This window comes from Mastigoproctus giganteus, chromosome 2, assembly GCF_048544385.1.
Source record: "Mastigoproctus giganteus isolate SK-2022 chromosome 2, ASM4854438v1, whole genome shotgun sequence".
Lineage (NCBI taxonomy): Eukaryota > Metazoa > Arthropoda > Arachnida > Uropygi > Thelyphonidae > Mastigoproctus > Mastigoproctus giganteus.
In genome coordinates, this window is record NC_143576.1 from 17,374,014 (window position 1) to 17,394,749 (window position 20,736).

General features: G+C 34.8%; 1 protein-coding gene across 1 annotated transcript in view; it reads right to left on the reverse strand.

Annotated features, from left to right (window-relative positions):
• Positions 1-18,167: 18,167 nt before the first annotated feature.
• Positions 18,168-20,736, reverse strand: part of LOC150089189 (transmembrane protein 33-like) — a 108,931-nt gene continuing 106,362 nt past the window's right edge. Inside the window, exon 8 of the mRNA XM_090389712.1 lies at positions 18,168-18,303. Coding sequence (XP_090245838.1) covers positions 18,168-18,303 — 136 coding nt within the window. The remainder of the gene's footprint in view (positions 18,304-20,736) is intronic.

The window sequence follows — 20,736 nt, forward strand, 5'->3', positions numbered from 1 at the left end:
TTAAATAGTGGTAATTTAATTTTTTCAATAAAATTTTTGACTGCGTTAAACATATCAAGACCTCTACTTCTTTCTTTTAACGAAACCATACCCAGCAGTTCTTCTCTAGTGGCAGAATCACCAAAAACCATACAAATAACGAGCAATTGAGCTATATCACTGACGTCTGTTGTAAAGAAAAGGACACACAATTAGCAATATAAGAACGCAATTGTTCACTCCATTTTTACTCATTTTTTTGATGCATCGCATCACAGTATTTCAAGATAATTCCAGATCTTGAAGGGCACTTTTAATTCCATTTTTGTTCTTAAAATTTTCAAAAGGAGAATCTGTTATTTCTAAAAATGCATCTTTAATAAATTGACCATCAGAAAACGGTTTGCATTTTTTTTCAAGAAGATGACTCACTTTAAATGATGCTACAGTTACTGCTTTAGATTGAAAATTAGGTGTCACGAAGAAATTTTGTTGTGCGAATAATCTGGATTTAAGTTCTTTTAATTTATTTTTTCTAAGGTCACTTAGGCAAAAAATCCGATTGGTATTTACCATGGAGCGCTTTAAAGTGCCTTTCTAAATTTCCTTTTTTGGGTATAGCCACAGAAGCATTGCAAATCAAATAACATTTTTCTTTTATTATTACAAAAAAGTATTCTAGTCCCCACTCTTAATGAAAATGATACGTTTTACTCTTTTTCATAGTATTCATTTTAAATTAACGTAGAAGCACTGTCCAGTTATTAATATTAAGCAAGCCAAATAAGAATTCAACACACACGCTATGCTGCTCTCCTCAACATAACTGCGTGAATTTTCACTAGACAAGCCCAGTGGCTGCGCAGCGACAAGAGTGGTCATGTGGTTCAATGGATTTGTAATAAGAATATGCAGTGGGGTGCATAATAATAACATTTAGATTTTGACTAATCTATTTTTTATATATATTTAAAATTCGTCGTGATCGACTGAAATTAAAGCCGTGATTGATTTGTTGGCCACCCCTGATCTATGTGAATAACACCATGATTCTTGTGCTACAAGGTCATCAGCATGTACTGTCTGAGACAGTGGTAACCGAATGTCCCATCACATGTCCCAAAAATGAATCATATTCTTTCTTGTAAAAGTCAGTTATTCTGTCTCTAATTACTGGGAGTAAAAGTTGCAATTTCCACAGGTATAGCAAAAGCAATGATATATTACTACGATGGAATATAATCTGAAAAAAAAAAAAGTAACAATACATACATTTATAATAAATTAACAATTAAAACACCTACAACACTTCTTTTATTACTGGATGAACTAAGGCAAACACCATGCCTTTTTTTTTTTTTTTTTGAAAACTAGAAAAAGAGTGGTTTTTGGTAATCTCATCAGGTAGGAAAAGAACAAAACTGCAGCATGCTTATGAGATGCCTTCATGAAAAATATTTTTATCCCCCCCCCCAACAAAAAATAATAAATAATTTTAGAATTACTCTAATATATTTTGTAACATCAATGAAAATATAAAATATATCTTGGAATTAAAAACTACAACTATATTCTTACACTTTACAACAAAAGAAAATGTCTTTTATCGGAATAGGTTGATAACTTTTTAGTAATGCCTAAAATAAAATAAAAATCAGATCTCTCATTCTCATTTTTAAACTTTTGCTCTGGATGGCTAAACTTCTAATCCTACCCACAGTGGCTCTGGGGCAGAAACAAATGGACTTTAGCAAATTCTTTGATGAAGTTCAAGTATATAATGTCAAAATTGTTTCTTGCATCCAACTACTGCTGGCCATACCACTGTAGTTTATCAGGTTGCTGTAATAAGATTTTCTCCTTTATAAAGCCATGTTGTGACCCATTTAGGATATTAAGTTGCATCTTTGCCCACTGATTCCATGACCTTTCCTGCCACTGAGGTTAAACTAGCCCATTTATATTTACATGTAATCATTAACTACTACCCTTTCATATGTAGTGTTAAGATGGTACTTCTCAGGTCCAAGGGAATTATGCCTGAATCTAACAAAAGCCACATATTTAACCCTCAAAGTTTGGTGTATTCCTCTGCAGTCTATATCAGCAAAATATTCTCCACTCTGAAAAGAACTTTCCACTCTGAAAGTCACAAAAGATATCTATTCAGCTGTTTCCATTGGGTAAAAGTTTACTCATTTCCTCTTCTCATCTATACGTATGGATAAACTACAAATAAAATTCACAATGGAACACCTTTTTATAAAATATTTTCAATATCAAGTATGTACATGGCATTACTGGCACATGTGACAAACCAGAATGACATTCCAGGTCACTCAGAGTCCTGCCCTGTTCCCATCCTTGGCTCTCATGATTTATCAATATGACAAGGATTTGTCATACCTAGACTTCGCTTGCTTAACTCCCTCTATGGTCTTGTTACAAATCTACAATACTGTTATAACAGTATCATCCCGAAGTATAATGATGATTTCATCAATATGAGATCAGCATATATTAATTGACAAATGCAGGGTACTGCCTATGGGTTAGCAGTTATAATGTACCAACTGTGTAGTACCACACAAAAGGAAGTAGAGAATGAAAAAGACCTGTGAGTAATTGTGTACAGTCAAACATGAAGTTGCCTGAGCAGTGCAAACAGGCTGGCAGGGCAGCTCATGGGGTTTTACCAATGACATTATAGAAATTTTGCCAGTGGGGATAAGGAAGTGATTATCACATTGTATAAAGCAATGGTCAGGCCATTGCTGATAGGTCTGGCGGCCTCATTTCACAAAGGATGTGCATCTGTTGCAACAGGTGCAAAAAGGAGTAAGATTAATGGGAATAAAAGGATAGTCCGCCCAAAAAAAGACCACTTCTGCAAACTGAAGTAGCTGGAGACTAGGCACTTGCAAGAAGATCTGATTGAGGTATTTAAGGCTCTGAATGGATTCAGTAAGCTCAATGATAATGGTTCTTTCCTCCTACTCAGACCATACACTTGATGGGTCATAATTCAAACTGAGAAAGGATAGTTATCAGATAGATATGCAGAAATTTGCCTCCTGCCAGTGGGTAGTTGATTATTGAAATTAACTTCCATGTGGTTTTGTAATGGTAGTTTGAATAAATTCAAGGAAGAACTAGACAAACTCTTAAAGGGGATAAACAGGTGATATGGGAATTTTTTATTTTTTTTGGCTGATGCTGTATAAGCTTGCTTCCTTGCATCTTTTGCACTACTGATAATAATATCTCCAGTAAATGATGCACTTACAATTTGCTCAGCTTCAGTAATTTTTCCCATATGCTCTTTTCTGAGATTGTTTTTTCACTTAATTTACAGTAGTCATTGTATAAAAAACATTATGGAAATCCTATTGTCTCAAACCTTGATACTAGATATGATAGACAGACAACTTGTGTAATCGAGACCTGCTAATATTCGTAAAATCAGACAAATGCTAACTTATTGTGATGTTCCTTGTAGAGGAAGAGGAGGATAGAAGGAAAATTCTCACCCCCCTCATATTTCACTAATAGTTTAGGAATTTGAAAATTTAGAGATTTAGAACAACTTAAAGGTTTTTTGTAGGAATGGATATGAAAGTTTCCACTTGGAAATCCAGGTGCATGAATTCCCATTAGTAGAGGTCCAAAAAACCTTAACGTTGTTCTAAATTTTCAAATTCCCAAACTATTAGCGAAATACGAGGGGGCAGGAATTTTCCTTCCATTCTCCTTCTCTTCCTTTCGCCTACTTAAACAATCCTCTCCCCAACCTGCACACTTTGAAATACTGCAATGGAATGTGCCGGGGCTATAAATATGGCCCTCAACACATGTTCACTTCCCCTTTGAAGATGGTATAAGCAAAAAGCCCCCATCAAGCTTTGGGTATTCATCTCCCTTCATACTTCCAACTATTCACCATGCACGGATTGAGGGTCAAAGCTTGCTTTCATTCCTTTGTCCTGTTACAAGGTTCATCTACCTTTAGGCAGGTTTTTCAATACTATTTCCATCTATTCTAATTACATCTTACCTGGATGCTGTTATATCCAAAATAATCTCAGGTAAGAGAATTCCTTACTTAAAATTTCAAAAGTATAATATTTCTTAATTTAATATTTCTATAATATCCTATATATTCTATTTTAATTTGGTTAAAATTCAATCCATTGATTTAAATTCAAAAATGAGGACAGATCCTCCACAAGAGGGAAAAAAACCCACACTAAGTTATCATTTGTCTGATTTTATGTATATTAGTGGGTCTCCATTACACAAGTAGTCTGTCCAACATGTTTAATTTACAGTAGTCTGACTCCTTGTCACCAATCCCTCATGATTCAAATGGTATTTCAGCTGTAAAATTCACTGTATCCATTCAACTCATCTTCCACTTCTGGAATTTCTATGACTTTCTGAGTTCATTCAAGTAAGAGACCTATCTGATTCAAGTACAAAAAGAATTCTTTGTTTCCTAGTGATTTCTCATATTCAGACCAAGACAAAGTCTATCTTACCACTGACAGGTACAGACTTTGCCTATTATTAGCATTATACACTTATAATGGTTATCTAAATCGGTATCTTGCAATAGTTTGCAAGTACCCATTTTTTTATTTTGTTCAACTAAACCTTTAACTTCTCTAATCACACACTTGTGCATCTACCGTCTGAGAAACTTCAATGAAACAAATGCAGTGGTAACTTCTATGACATTTCTGAAATGATTTTCCCTCAACTTATATAATTTACAGACAATCAGCTAATCTTATCCACCACACCCATTACAAATAAGCAAAATCAATATGAAAATAGGAACGGCAATCTATATGTATTATAACTGATGGAAGATGCCTGTATGTTTCTGAGAATTCAACTCATATTTATCATAGGGTACTTATAGTAATAGTAAAGGCGGCGTGTGATGCAAAAAAGCAAGCGTATGAGCTTATGTAGCATCAGTCAATATAATAAAAAATAAGCTATCAACTTCCACAATGACAAATAGAAGTTTGTTCAGCAATTAACCACATGCTGGCTAAAGACAAATTTCCACAAATCTATTCTATAACCGTCTTTCCTCAATTTGAATTTAAGCCCCCTCAGGTTTGTAATCTGAGCAAGAGGAAGAATCCCATCAGAATTCAGAGTGCACAACCCATTCAGGGCCTTATACATCTCAATCAGATCACCCCACAGGTGCCTGGTCTCCAGCTGCTGCAATTTGCCAAACTTAAGCCTTTCTTAAGAGGACCCCTTCTCTGTACTTGTCTCAGCCGACCGGGCTAGCCGGGTGAGTAAAGTGCCTGCCTGGCAACCCAAAGGTCGCAGGTTCGAATCCTGCTTCAGGCTTGGATCAGAGTAGCACAAAAACCTTGGGAGGTGCATTATGGCCACAGAAGCCGATGCGCCAACAGCTAACAAAAAAAAAAAAAAAAAAAAAGAGAAAAAGAAAAAGACTTCTCTCAAGCAACTCTACATCCTTCCTAACATGAGGCCTCCAGACCAGTATGCAGTATTCATGACATGGCCTGACCAATATCTTACACAAAGGGATAATCATCTCCTTTTCCCTACTACTAAAATTCCTGTATATCATTGACAATACTCCCATGACCCACTCTGGCAGCCAATCTGCATTGCTCAGAAAACTTCATATCTGACTGTACAATTACTCCCAGGTCTTTTTCATTTTCTACCACCCTAAGTGTAGCGCCATACAGTTGTTAAGTTTCTCTGGGGTTACTTCTACCCGTATGCAGTACTTTGCATTTGTCAATTTAAACTTCAGTTGCAACTTCTCAGCCCATCTGCCCAAATTTTCTAGATCCTGTTGCAATGGCACACTGCCATTACTGTCATTAACAACCTGCCAACATTTGTAACATCTGCAAACTTCAACATTAAGCCTAATATACCATTATCAATAACATTGATAAATATAGAAAACAACAGTGGACCCAACAACCGAACCCTGGGAGACTCCACATTAGTCCACGAAGAGCAGTGTCCATTGATTACCACTCTGTCTTCTCCCACTCAACCACCCTTTCATCCACTGTAGCAACTTACCCTTAATACCATACTGCTCCAATTTGTACAGTAGTTTTCCATGTGCAACAGTGTCAAAAGCTTTCATGAAATCCAAGTATCTGATATCAAAATTATTTTTTGCATCCAGTTCCTTAGTAACCACATCATATTTGTTATTTGGTTTTTAGGAGCATTAGCAACTAAGGCCATATTGCTCCGGGAATATGCGGTGGTCATTCCTTGACCTTTCCGCATCCTCCGTATTTGGTGGTGACGGGCTCTAACCCCGGTCTAATCAAGAAGCGTGTGTTATGCACTGCTGCTCCTTCTCACCTGGCTACGGAGGCGCCAACCACATCATAGCGTCCAATCATATGGTCAGACAAGACTTCCTCTTAACAAACCCATGCTGTGCCTGAATTATTACTGCAGTCTTGTCTAGATGATCCTGCAATGCATCTTTCAGCCATTGACTCCATTATTTTCCCCGCAACAGAAGTTAAACTAACTGGTCTGTAATTACTTGTTTGTTATTTGGTTTTTAGGAGCATTAGCAACTAAGGCCATATTGCTCCTGGATATGCGGTGGTCATTCCCTGACCTTTCCGCATCCTCCGTATTTGGTGGTGACGGGCTCGAACCCCGGTCTAATCAAGAAGCGTGTGCTACGCACTGCTGCTCCTTCCCACCTGGCTACGGAGACGCCTCTGTAATTACTCGATCACCCTTAGATCTCACTGTGTGAATTGGGGATGCATCTGCACATCTCCAGTCTGTGAGGACTTCTCCTGAGTACAAGGATGTTCTCATAATTATGGCTAAGGGTTTGTTTACTTCCTTTGCCACCTCCTTTAATATAGCTGGATAGATCCCATCCATCCCAGGTGCCTTTCTTGTATTTAATTTCAACAATTTTTCCTCCAATCTGCTCTCAGTTATTACAAAATCATTAAGCACCCTGTTGATAACTTCCAACATTTTCCTCCCTTAATAACTCCTCATGTGTGAATGTGGATGCAAAATACTCATTCAGATTATCAGCTATATGAGCAGGACCATTAACAGTCGAACCATCAATATCAAGTGGACCATTCTGATTCATCCCCTTCCTTCTCAAGTTTAAATAAGTAAAGAAGTCTTTGCTGTTTTTCTTAGCATCCTTTGCTAAAGATTTCTCATAATCTGCCTTCGCTTGCCTAATCTCCTTTGTGACAATTACAGACTAGCTTATATCAGTCCACAGGCTTCTGTGTCGCCTGATAATTTATATGCATCCCATGCATTTTTCTTCTCTGCCACAAGTCTCATTAGTTCCTTGAATTCTTCCCATTTAGAATTTATTGTTGGCAACATCATCAGTTGGTCCCACTAAGCAGAATTTAAAAAATGTCTGAGACCATTACAGCCACCTTTAAGGAAGAAAAACCCTTCCCTTTGCCCATGATGGCAATTATATCTTTAAATAAACCTTATTGTGATCACTGCCCCCTATTGTTTACTTTACCTGCAAATTCTTAATGTACAAATAATCACTGCTAATAATCAGATCAAGGGTACTCCCACTGGTTGCCTCTCGAACATGTTGCTGCAGAAAACAATCATCCAATAAATCTGCAAAAGTCTTGCAAGTGTGCAAGTGACCAACCCACAAGTCCCAGTCAATATCTGGGAAGTAAAAATCCCACATTACAACACAATCTGATTTACTGGTCCATTCTATTTCTCTGTACAACTGTTCGTTGTACTCATTAGAGTCATTAGGCCTATAACACACTTCTACTCATTTTTGCTTTCCCAGTGCTTATGTCACACCAAACTGACTCGACATTTCACTATCCATCTATGTCAACTGGATGCACTTCCTTAGATTTTATGTTTTTCTTAATTAACAGCATAACCCCTCCTCCGTTCCTATCCTGTCTATCCTTTCTGTACACATTGTACTCCCCAAATTCCAATTCTGTATTCCTAATAACTGTGTGACACCATGTCTCTGATATCCCAACAATATCTGCCTTTGATGTCTTGACCAGCACTTCAAATTCATCAAATTTCTTTACTATACTTCTAGCATTGGGGTACATGTAAGTATACATGTACCTATTCTTATTCTTAGTTACCCTAACACAGCCCATGTATTTGTTTGTTTCATGATGACTCCCACCAATCCCTGAAACCCCCAGCACTCCACCCTCCAGGCCGCTACTCATTTTAATAGAAGCAGTGCAAGAATCATTTTCACCTCAGCCTGCGGCTACTTTTAACTTTTGTCTGTGAATCCCCCCCCCAGGCTAGCAGTTTTTTGACCCACCTAAGCGTGAGGAAAGTGATGTTATTGTCCAGCCGCTTCAGGGCTTATCAATAATGTCACTTTCCTCACTCTTAAAAGTGTCTTACCCAATGTCTAACTATACTCACATCTACAGTATTATCACTATAAACATTTTTGAGATGCACATGGATTTCGATAGACGTCACTTCTTCCCTGGCAAAAAATCCAATCACCACTCTGCTTGATACGTATATCTGTAACATTCACCATTTTGAACTACTCGTGTGCTGCACTCACATGACTGATCACAGCACCACTCAAGTATGGTGAAACTAGATACCTCTAGTGACCATTCAGTCACACACAAAATGATCTACAATGCCACATTTGAATTAGGAGCAAAAAATTAGGAGGCATTACTTTCATACAAATCCTTGTATCAATATCTTATAACATGGGTTTACAAACTTTGTGCTCATTGTAACCCTAGGGTTCACTAAGAGCTTGCTGGAGTTCTGCCTGTGAGAGAGAGCAAAATAATATGTCTGCAATGAGGGTTTCTGAGATACATTAACAATACTTTAACTTGTATTAAAATATTGTTCATGTATCCCACAGTTTCATGAATCCATGGTATTTCATAAAGAGATCCTGATGGTTCAGAAAATGTTCCATTAATTTTGCATAAGTGATTTTTTTTTAAATTTGTAAACAGGTATTACTATTCTTAATTTTTTTTTAATAACTGTTTTAAAAACTATTAAGGTACCACAGATTAGATTTTCAAAAAGAGTTCTGTGGTCAAAAATAAAGTTCCAAAAACCCAGTTTTATAATCACAAATTTTCACTTTAAAGACATTAAAAATTTATTCATGTGGGTGAATGCACAATGGGTGTAGGTCTTGCATTTAATTTACGTTAAACCACAATAATTACAAGTCATTTGAATGCCGACAAAATTTAATAATGTTCCCACAGTGTGATCCAACAAATTCCACCAGAATTACAAAAGTAAAAGATCAATTGATGGGTAATACAGAAAGACTGTTTAGCTTGTGAACTGAGGATAAAACTCTGGATGATTATAACCTCATAAGTATTTCTCCACTTTCATTGAGGAATACTGTGCACCAGAAAACTAAAACAACAAAACATTGTTATTGCCAGTATGCTATTAACTATATTGACACCAGCAGATGGCAAAAATTAACTTATAATACACAAACTGCCAGTATTATACAGGAACATCTATCGTTTATACAAATAATTTTAATGAAAATTTACATTTTTTAAAATTTATATTGTTTTGATTACCATCACACTTTCTAAGAATACAACTCTATTGCAAATAGAGGTCTACTCCTGTAATTCTAACTGGCTCAGTTTGTAAATAATGACAATTACTGAATGGCAATTAAAGCTCTTGCAACTGGTAGTCTAAGAATTCAGAAATTTTTATTTTATTAATTTCAAAATTTTATTAATATATACACACACATCACAAATATAAATTTAAGAATGGCACAAACAGTTCCTTTATTATAGTTGAGAAATAATATAGACAAAAAACACGATAACCTAAAAATTATTGATGGATGAAAAATAAAAATTTTTAACCATTTAATTTAAGGCAATATCACAGTATTTTTTCCAAAGAGAGAAATTTTATCTAGATATGTGCAAAAGATTTAAGTATATCTAATAGTATATTTACATATTTCATTAAAAGAGTAAAGTTTAAAATGCACTAATATCCATTATGTTATTTATAATGCACTAAGTAGACAATTTTGTAATTTATTTGAAATAACATTCTAGTAAGAAAATTGTTATAATACGGAACTTTCACTGGATCCATATAAACTGTAAGACTGGCCTATCACTAATTCAGTAGTGGTTAAACACAAACATCTCTACTGGCTATTAATATACAATCAAATAAATTTTTCTTTCATCCTTCAGAGGTCATATATTTTACATATGCTCTTACATAAAAATGGTTTTGTAGGAGTATACATTATTCAACTAGCAGTCTGGTCTAATGCAGGTACAGGAAAAAGCAAGGTAAAACAGCAAGTAATAAATAATGCTCGAAAATACAAGGGGAGAAACTTTGAATTTTAAGAACAAAATCATATTTTCTAATACCAATGTATTATAAAAAATTATAAATACATGTACAGAATAACTGTCCATAATGGAACATTACTGCTATACAAGCTACACATACAAGTTGTGATTATATCATTGGCTGTTTGAACTAACTATGCAAAATGAGGCTTTCAATCCCAACTTTTCAGATTCAACAAGTCCTGATAATGAATTCATTACTGACCACATGTGCACATATCAAAAACTGTTGTCCAAATGTGGTACCATTCTTTATCAATTCTGTGTGTTATAATTCATAGGATGCTGTTTATACATTCAATTGTTACACAGTGCACAGTGAGTGAATATCTGCATCCAAGCAGCGAGAAAGTATTTGATCAAAGCTAGGAAAAATACCCATGTTGAAGCTGCTCTAACTGATATGGCCATCAAAATTGTTGCAGTGGGTGGGCAAAAACAGGCCAATGATAGCCCCCACACATACCCCTCCAAAAACTGCCACTCATATCATCATCTCAGATGAACAAACATCTGATTTTAATTTTATCATACACCACCCCACAATAAAAATTGGCACCTCTGTAGGCAGGTGGGCAGGAGCAGCAGTGTGTAGCACATGCTTCTTGATTAGACTGGGGTTTGAGCCCGTGACCACTAAATACAGAGGATGCGGAAAGGTCAGGGAATGACCACCGCATATCCCCGGAGCAATATGGCCTTAGTTGCTAATGCTCGTAAAAACCAAATAACAACAATAAAGATTCCTGGAGATATTCATGAATATGGTGATGGCTCAGGCACAGATATTTATGTGGCTCGAGTCTTCCCGAGAGCTGGAAATCGGGAAGTGGAAAGCTGGAAATTAAAAAAAAAATTTAAGCTAGGCATAAGTCATGCAGAACAGTGTATGTGTTGAATAACAATAGGATTTTATGGATAAGCGAAAGCTATGAGCATCTAAATCTATTATGCCATGCCATGCTCACACAAGAACAGAATACAAACCTCGCATGTGAACCACATGGTACTACTTAAGTTCAAGCAAGACTAAAGGAAGCGAGACCAGATATTTCTTCCCTAAGCAGAATCATACATTTAGAAGATGAGGAATGGTTCACATAGCTGCCAACCTTTGACTTTCATAAAGCTGGGGATCAGATAATTGTAAGGAGGAGGAGGAGGAGGGAAATAGAACTTTTGGCCAAAAAGGGTAGAAAATGGCTTTTTCACAAACTAGAAGACTTTTCAAAACAAAAAGAAGATTTTTAAAGTCCACATTGCACTATAAATTATATTTCACCAAAAACATACATATTTTATATATTAAAATAGTGCCATAGGATTATTTACCGCTAAAGTATGCTTTCAAAAATTAACTTACTCAGAATATTTCTGCCTGTGGATATCAGTTTGGATTATCTGATTATAACTGCTTCAAGAAAGATGCCACTGCTGCTTTTGCCCACCTTAAAAATTATGAGTCAATGTTTTATTTATAATAATGGCTCTGCTGTCTAGACTTTGCTGTCAAGACATTTCCAGAGCTCAGCCAAAAAGAGAAGATCTGAACTCAGTTTTTGTTATTCCCACTGGATGGAATATCCTCCTACACTCAGCACTGCTAGGAGGAACTGTTAAAATATAATTCTGTTATATTCATGCATTCTTGGGCACTTGTCAATTCACTGACCAAGGATCACTGTATGTTAATTCTTCCTTCAATAGCATCCGGTGAGTTCTAACACTGAAACTAACTGATGCTGCAAAACATCTACTGCTTCATTTTTTTTTTTTTTTTTTTTTTATACCTATAACAATACCAAGAAGTACTGGAAACATGTACAAAAAATTTTCAAATGTGAAAATGATGTGCTATTAAATGGTAAAATTTGTGCTACCCTGGCATTTATAAAAACATAAAATTATGTTTCACAGGAACTATACTGACAGGAACTTGCACAGCATGTAGTCACATACAGAAATAAAGTGCTTCCTCCTTGAATAAAAGAACAGAATCTTCTTGTTTTAGACTCCCCATGAACTTGACAGTTGAAATGCTTATGACTAAGTCAGAATCAATCTTAGTCTACTATGTTAATCAACTTCCAAGATGAAAGCAGAAGATTTAAAAACTGTTAGTATAACAAATTTGCATATAACATTCTTCAACATATTGAGCAGTAATGACCTTACCACATGAATATGAAGTACATTAGATTGATGAGCCATGATTGGTTTTCAAACATTTGTGTAGCATTCTAAATAAATAGGCCAATTGCTTTATTGAAGCCAGAAGAGAGAAACCATGAACAGACATCTACAAGAGTGAGAATAACATGCCTAGAATTATAAACATGCTCGGCCTATTTAGGATTGCTTTCCCCAGAAGTCTGCAATCCAGTTCTTTTTCTTGGGGAGTTCATTAATTTGTCTACTTTTAAAAGTTCTTTTGGATCATGAACCAAATTTAGATTTGAGTCAGTGGCACTCATTAGTAATCACTTCTTATACTTTTCAATTTGGTAACTTTGAAAAGTACTCATATGGCTATTTTGACCACTTCTAACCCCTTCTTTAAACACTTTTCAGAAGTTGATACTGTTCTACCATTGTTCTAAACATTTATGTTTATGTTATTAATGTTCTAAACATTTACCCAAAGACAGTAAACATGTACACACACATCCTTCAAAATCTTTTCTCTCTTTTTTAGTTTCAGGACACATTAAATGAAAATGTTTTAATGGTTCCTTTCTAGATAGTAGCAGTTTCGCATGCAGGCCCCTTTTCAGCACACAAATTAATGAAATGACAAAGCCAGCCTATCATTACCAAAGTGCTGAATCTTTTAAATCCCTTATGCTTTCAGAATGTTGTACTCTGCAGTCATCTTTCAATGCTGCCAATGAGTAAACTGCTTTTGATTTGCAGTATTTATTACAAAAGGTCATCACAATGGGGCATAGCTTAAAATCACTTTCATGACTGCCTTTTATAGCAACTGAAAGTGCATGTTTTTCAGAACCACAATAATTCTTCCTTCGTTACCCGTGCAGTTTTACTAACAACACTAGCAGTTTTTGTTCTTGCAAAATTGAATTTTTCGCAATTTCACTAATGTGCAGGTGCGTTACCTGCACAATTAATACACCTCAGAGTAACTGGGTTTTATGATAAACAATGAGAATAAATATTTGGCATATATGACTATGAAATGCTACATACATTTTTGTACTTCCTTCTGTGCATGCACATTTTCCTCATGCTTATTTGTCTGCAAATGTCTGATTACGTGGCATTTCCCTCCATTTGAAATTGAAAAATCACATCTATATACAGCAGGGGTGGCCAACAAGTCGATCGTGGATTTAATTTCAGTCGATCATGACGAATTTTAAATATACAGTCATCCCTCGATTTGTGCAATGAAATTTTTGAGATGGTAGATCGCGGCACATTTTGAAGGAAAAAAGTAGATTGCATCATAAATTAAGTTGGCCACTCCTGATATACAGTATACAAAGTAAATGCATTACCTTTCCCAGATTTTATAACTCGTGGAAAATCTTGCATATATTTCTTTGGCATCTTATGGAAAGACATTCTCAATTAGCTCTGCAGTTACAAGTACAACACAGTTGCATATTACACAGAACAACTGTTACCCTATTTTGCAATGCAGACTAATATGCTTTACAGCCAATTTGTTAATGAAAATAAACAGAAATTCACAAAATTTTTTAAAAAATTCCAATGCCAATGCAATTTTATTTTTTGGAAAAATAAAAAGGCAGTAAAAAAACTATGTTATGACAGTGTGAAAAAAGCAGTTAACAAAAGATGTATTTTCTGTTGTTAACCTGGAGAGTTGACAGCTATGGGTTCATTTAGTCCAGAGAAATTTCAGAAAGGTAAAGTGTTGCTTCAAGTCTTCTACTATGTAGAGAGAATTGTGCATTACAAATTTATCCTTGAAGGCAGGATTGTTACCATATCATTATATATGTAGATCTTGATCACCTAGAAGGTAACTAACAAAAATAACCATGTCTTGGACTAACAATAACAGCCTTCTGCTTCTCGACAGTGCACCAGCAAAGTATCACATTTAGGAAATACATGGCAGGCATTGAATTAACTGAAAAATTAAGGACACACTTAAGATATAGCATATTTGGCAGTGCCAAAAAGAAGAAAAACTGATAAAAACAGACACCTTGCCCTCAACTCAGAAACTTTTGGAGATGTACGAACACTGGCAAAAATGTGTATATGCAGAAGGTGTTTCAAATTTAAATTAATACTGCCAAGCTAATGCAATGCCATTATTATCAGAACCTTTTGAACCCCCCCCCCCACACACACAGAATTATGGATTATGGGATGGTGTAAGCAGACATTCACACATGGAACCAAAGAGAACTGGAACACAAATCAAGCTGCTACACCTTGTAAAAAATGGATCTCAGAAAGTGTGGTCTATGGACAAATCTAGCATTTTGAAATATTTAATAGACCCTTACTATAAATACAGTACAACTTCAAAATAATGTCTTGTTAAAACATGGTTTAGTTAATACTGTAGATCAGTGGTGAAGTTACTAACATGCGTGATGAGGGGAAGAAAAACCAGGAGACCAAGGTGTGTGGGTGTGTGTTTTTTTTTTTTTTCCCCCAGTAAAAGTAAATCAAAAGCAGAGATGAAAAGCTTTACTCCTAGAATATGTATGATCAAAATTAAAACCATTGCAATAAATGCAGTTTTTTTTTTAAAGCAAATAATGAAAACAAAATTGGGAATGTAAGCTTTCTTCATTATTTGGTCCTTTAAAGAAACAAAACAAAAAAATAAGTTTACAACTTTATTACATTTTACTTGAGACCCTGCTGAACTTGGTGCATTTTCTTTACTTCAGATAATGGATAAATATGCATATCATGCCATCATAAGATACTCACAGCATGGTTTAACACGGTAAGAAATCCATGATATGATACATACTTCAAGAACATCATTAGGTGATGTCTGTTCCATTATATGTTATGGTGAAAAAATGGGCAGCAGAATCTGGATGGTGAAGGCCAACAAAGATGACCCTCAAAGTTGGCAAAAGAATACACAAGAAAACATTGATGCAATACACAACATGGTGAAAGCAAAACTGAGATTATCAATCCACAAAATAGTACAGATTATAAAGCATTTCATATGAACAGCTTCACAAAAACATTTTGACAAAGAAATTGATTTATCAAAGATCAAAAACATGGCCAAGACTACTACAAATTCAGATCTAAATAATCTATAAAATCAGATCAACATTATAAATAATATTGAAATGGATCAGATAGCCATTCCAACTATATATATCAATGTGTCTGTGGAGAGAAAAGTGAGGGAAATCAGTTATCAGAACTGAAGAGAAATATTGCCAGGAACAAACAGAAGCATACATTAAAAGTTTAGCGCTGATATGACTTCTCATTCTAGAATGGCCCAAATATACAGTAGAGCATCAAAAATCCGAACTTCAATAATATGAAACGTCAATAATCCAAACGAGTCAGAATTTTTTTTTTTTTTTTTTTTCTTTATGCTGGTGCCATAAAATAATTGTAGTAAGTGCCAGTTATTGTGATCATGTTTACAAATTGAATTTTGATTCTATTAAACAGTAATTCTAATAACAAAAAAATCGAGGAACATTATCCACAGGGTATAAAAATGAAGATAAAAAGAACAAATTTACACCTTTTTTCCCTTACTAATTAACAAAATTAAATGATATGTGAAAATCGGAAAAATATTACCACAGGGTAGTAAAATAAAAATAAATTTATGCTTACATACATAGCTTAATTAATATACATACAATACTAACTAAACATAACACTTTGCAATCTGTTATTTCAGTTCACTGACATTTTGGGGTGGGGGGGTTGTAAAAGCTGAAACAGAAAAAAAAAGATAGTCCATCAATAAAAGAACATGACACACAGAAATTGCAACTAACAAGATATGCGCAAGTGACAAAGAAAAACAGAGTAAAAGATTCTGAACAGAGTTTTATTTTATCATACTGTAGTTTTCTTTGTCTTTCAAAAGGAAGCAGAAATTTCACAACTGAATCGAAGATTGAGACTTTCAAAGGGAGAAAGCAGGTCTTCATTAGCAAAATTTTAAAGTTTGCATCGAAACCTGATTCAGATGGAGCAAAAAAAAGAAAAGAAAAACTATGAGAACAGCTAATAACCCATCCCTCAAAGATGCAGTTTATTTGTGGTTCACACAGAGACAAAGAAACAAAGTATAGGAGAACCTATATCCGGACCTTTGTGTGAAAAGGCACTAAATTTTAAAAATATTAAAAATTTTAAAAATTAGTTAGCACCTCAGATTTTAAAGCCAGTGTTTTTAATTTCTAAACTTACTCAACTTTTTTTTTTTTCAGTCTCCCGAACAGTATTTTTGGTAAGTTCGAAAATCCGAACAAATCGGAAGTCCAAACTATCCCTGGTCCCAATTAGTTTGGATTATTGATGCTCTACTGTATATATAAAAAATAATGTATATAATAAAAAAACAATACGATTTCCAACAAAGAATGTGTATTCTATTAATTGTTCCCAGTGAGGAAAACATTTTCAGTAGGCTTAAATTAAATAAAAATGAACTAACATTAAATATGAAAATAGAACAGACAAGATTTCATCTATTGCTATATTAACTGAAAATGATGCAGACTTTAACTGCATTATAACTTTTCAAAAGTTATAATTTACAACATATAAAGCAAGAAAAGTTCCTTTTCTCATTATATTGCTTTTTATTAAGTGCTTAACACAAGTATATAACACATATGTATTACATTCAACAGTCTTAAATAAAAGGAGATGGAGTGATACAAGTTTGTTTTTCTAGTTGTGTGTGTGTGTGTGTGTGTGTGCGTGCACACACACACACACACACACTGCATATATACACTTTTAGAGAGTCAATACAATGAAGTATAAAACATATGCAAAATGAAAAATGCATGCTGATTATTATTTTAATTTAAACATAGCCCTCTCAAATAATAAAACAGTGCATCATGTATGTATATTTTACTCAGGAAACTAACCATGTTTGTTTAAGATTCATTCAGGTAGATGCAACACCTCTAAATCCATTTTCCATTACAGAAAAACCCGGTCCAAATTACAACCCAATTATTAGAGAAACAGTTCAAATGAATATTAAATTTACTACAAATTATACAATAAAGCATGTAGTATGCAATCTAGAATGAGAAACAGTACTTTCAAAAAGATATACAAATATCAAATGAAAAGCATTAACATGAGAGCTCACAAACTATTGGTAAACAACAATAAAAAGCATTTCTTTAATGCAGTAATGTAATTCCACAAATGGGCACTATCACACATTTCAACCACAAACTATACAGATATTTAATATGCTGTTATAAACCATTTTTTAAATTTAGAGTTTAGTCCACTTCTATTGTTACCCAACAAACTGTAATAGTTTATTCTAGATATAAAAAAATAATAATAATACAAACTTGTAAGTAGCATCTTCAATACTCATTCGATAAAATAAGCTTCAAAACATTTTCCTAAAACGTACTGATACCCTGAGATCACCACACATATAAAACAGTACTTTTTTTTTTAAAATAAAAGCATCAAGTCTCACGGAGGACTCTATGTCTTAAATAAATTACCTTGAAATGCTTGAATAATTTATGTAGATGTAACAGGAGAAGCAAGTCTTGATACAATACCTATAAGCTTGAAACATAGCTGTCGTAATCCATTAGGAATTCCTGGATAATTAGCAATCTTTTCAATAGAATAGCGAATATCAGTAAACACATTTCTGTAAAGGATGAAAATCAGTGTCATGTCTTATACAAGCTCGAGTGTTTTTTTTTTTTTTTTGCATGCATGATAATTTTTATTTTGTGAGATATCAAAATTTTCAGGAAATTAATTTATTAAAAGGGAAAAAAAAGCATACAATAAGGATAAAAATGTTTGCAACCACTCCACTTCTCCCTCTAGCAGCAAGTTACTATTTGTCTGTGAAGCTCTCAGCATATAAAAAAACATCTTTCATTTAAAGATGCCCAAACTTGGTTGAATGATGATGATGTATAGTCTAGATATCCTACTCTGTACCATATATAAGGCAATGGTCAGGCCACACCTTGAGTACTGTATACAGGTCTGGAGGCCTCATTTCAAGAAGGATGTAGAGCTGCTGGAACGAGTACAGAGAAGGGCAACAAGATTAGTGAATGGAACAAAGGGTTGCTCTTACGAAGAAAGGCTTAAGTTTTGCAAATTACAGTGTCTGTTGTTTGTTTGTTATTTGGTTTTCAGGAGCATTAGCAACTAAGGCCATATTGCTCCGGGGATATGCGGTGGTCATTCCCTGACCTTTCCGCATCCTCGTATTTGGTGGTGACAGGCTTGAACCCCGGTCTAATCAAGAAGCGTGTGCTACGCACTGCTGCTCCTTCCCACCTGGCTACGGAGGCGCCTACAGTGTCTGGAGACTAGGCACCGGCGAGGTGATCTGATAGAGGTGTATAAAGCCTTGAATGGTTTGAGCATGCTCAATGCTGATGGGATTCTACCTCTTGCTCAGAATAATCACCTGAGAGGACATAAATTTAAATTGAGGAAAGACAGATGTAGGATAGATGTGTGGAAATTTGCCTTTAGCCAGCAGGTAGTTGGTTGGTGGAACAGACTTCCATCCCTTGTTGTGGAAGTTGATCTAAATAAATTTAAGGCTCGGTTGGACAGGTATTTTGAACGAACGGAGGGGTGAAATGGAAGTTTTTTTTTTTTTTGGCTGATGCTGCATAAGCTTGCTTTCTTGCATCATATGCCTCTACTAATGCTAATACTGAAGAATCAGCTACTTTTACTCTTGATGCAATTCATGGTGATAAGCTGCACTAAGAGTAAAAACAATAATACTAGTTCACGAAGCTGGTATTTTCAATTACAAAGTCAGATAATTTTAAGATTTGGGAATCAGAAGAATGAGAAATCACACCTGGTGCTCTCCATAAGAAAATTCTTGGCAAAGCACAATATGCAACAGGTTTTATACTGGCATTTTTCATATTCTTTAGCAGTGACTTTTTCTGTTCACTAAAGTGTTAAGCACTCTAAAGAGTAAAAGATTTCAAGCCGACTGGGCTAGCCGGGTGGGTAAAGTGCCTGCTTAGCAACCCAAAGGTCGCGGGTTCGAATCCCGCCTCGGGCTTGGATCAAAGTACTGCAAAAACCTTGGGAGGTGCATTATGGCCACAGAAGCCGATGCGCCAAAAACTACCAAATAATAAAAAAAAGATTTCAAAAATGGCAACAATCATACAGAGTTTGATTAAAGGCAGTTCTAAAAGACTGCTGCAGGTGGATCAACAAATACTATATATTCGATGTAGATGATAATTAGCACTATATTTTGATATTCATGAATAAGAAAATTATTTTTTTCCTTTCCAAGTGATGTCTGAGATTTAAAACTATGTTGGCAAGTAGCAATCTTAACTTTTTCATGGGTATGCACATGTTTTTTTTAAGTGGAGTATGAATATACATATTTTGAAAGCTGTTTCAACACAGTATTGATAGTAACTGTTTTTATATTTACAACAGTTTCAAAAATAAGAAGCGGGTACAACCTTTCAGCAAGATTCTAGATAATATGGACATAAACTAACTGAATCTGACATTCTAGGAAATTCAGATCCATAAATTGGTGAAAATGACTCGAATAAGATATAAATGAAGTGGATATTTTCATACTGAATAAAAAAAAAAAAAAAATTTATTTTTTTAAATGTTTTCATAATTTCTTTTAGTTTTTTTTCACTAAATTTTGATTTTATTTCATGTACACAGTTTTCCAGTTTTTACAGACTCAAATTCTTCAAAAAAAAACTTCCTCCAAGTGATGCACATACTGTCTGGAAACTCACTAAAGAAAAGATTAAGAATGATGACACAGCAATAAGTCACCCTGCTCTCAGTCAGTGTTCATCACTAATAACAATATAAATTGCAGATGACATGGCAGTGCTGAAGTTTTGCCTCTCGCGTTAACCTCAAAGTTGAAATTCTCTTTTCAATTAGGGAAATCAGCTGCAAGGACAATTTTAAAAATAAAAGACAAAACTAAGAGGGTCAAGGGTATTAATTTATCAGTAGCACAAGGATTTTAGTAAATGTTATCACTCAGTATTGTTGAGCAAGGATACTGAAATTTTGCCCATAAAGAAAGAATTTCAAT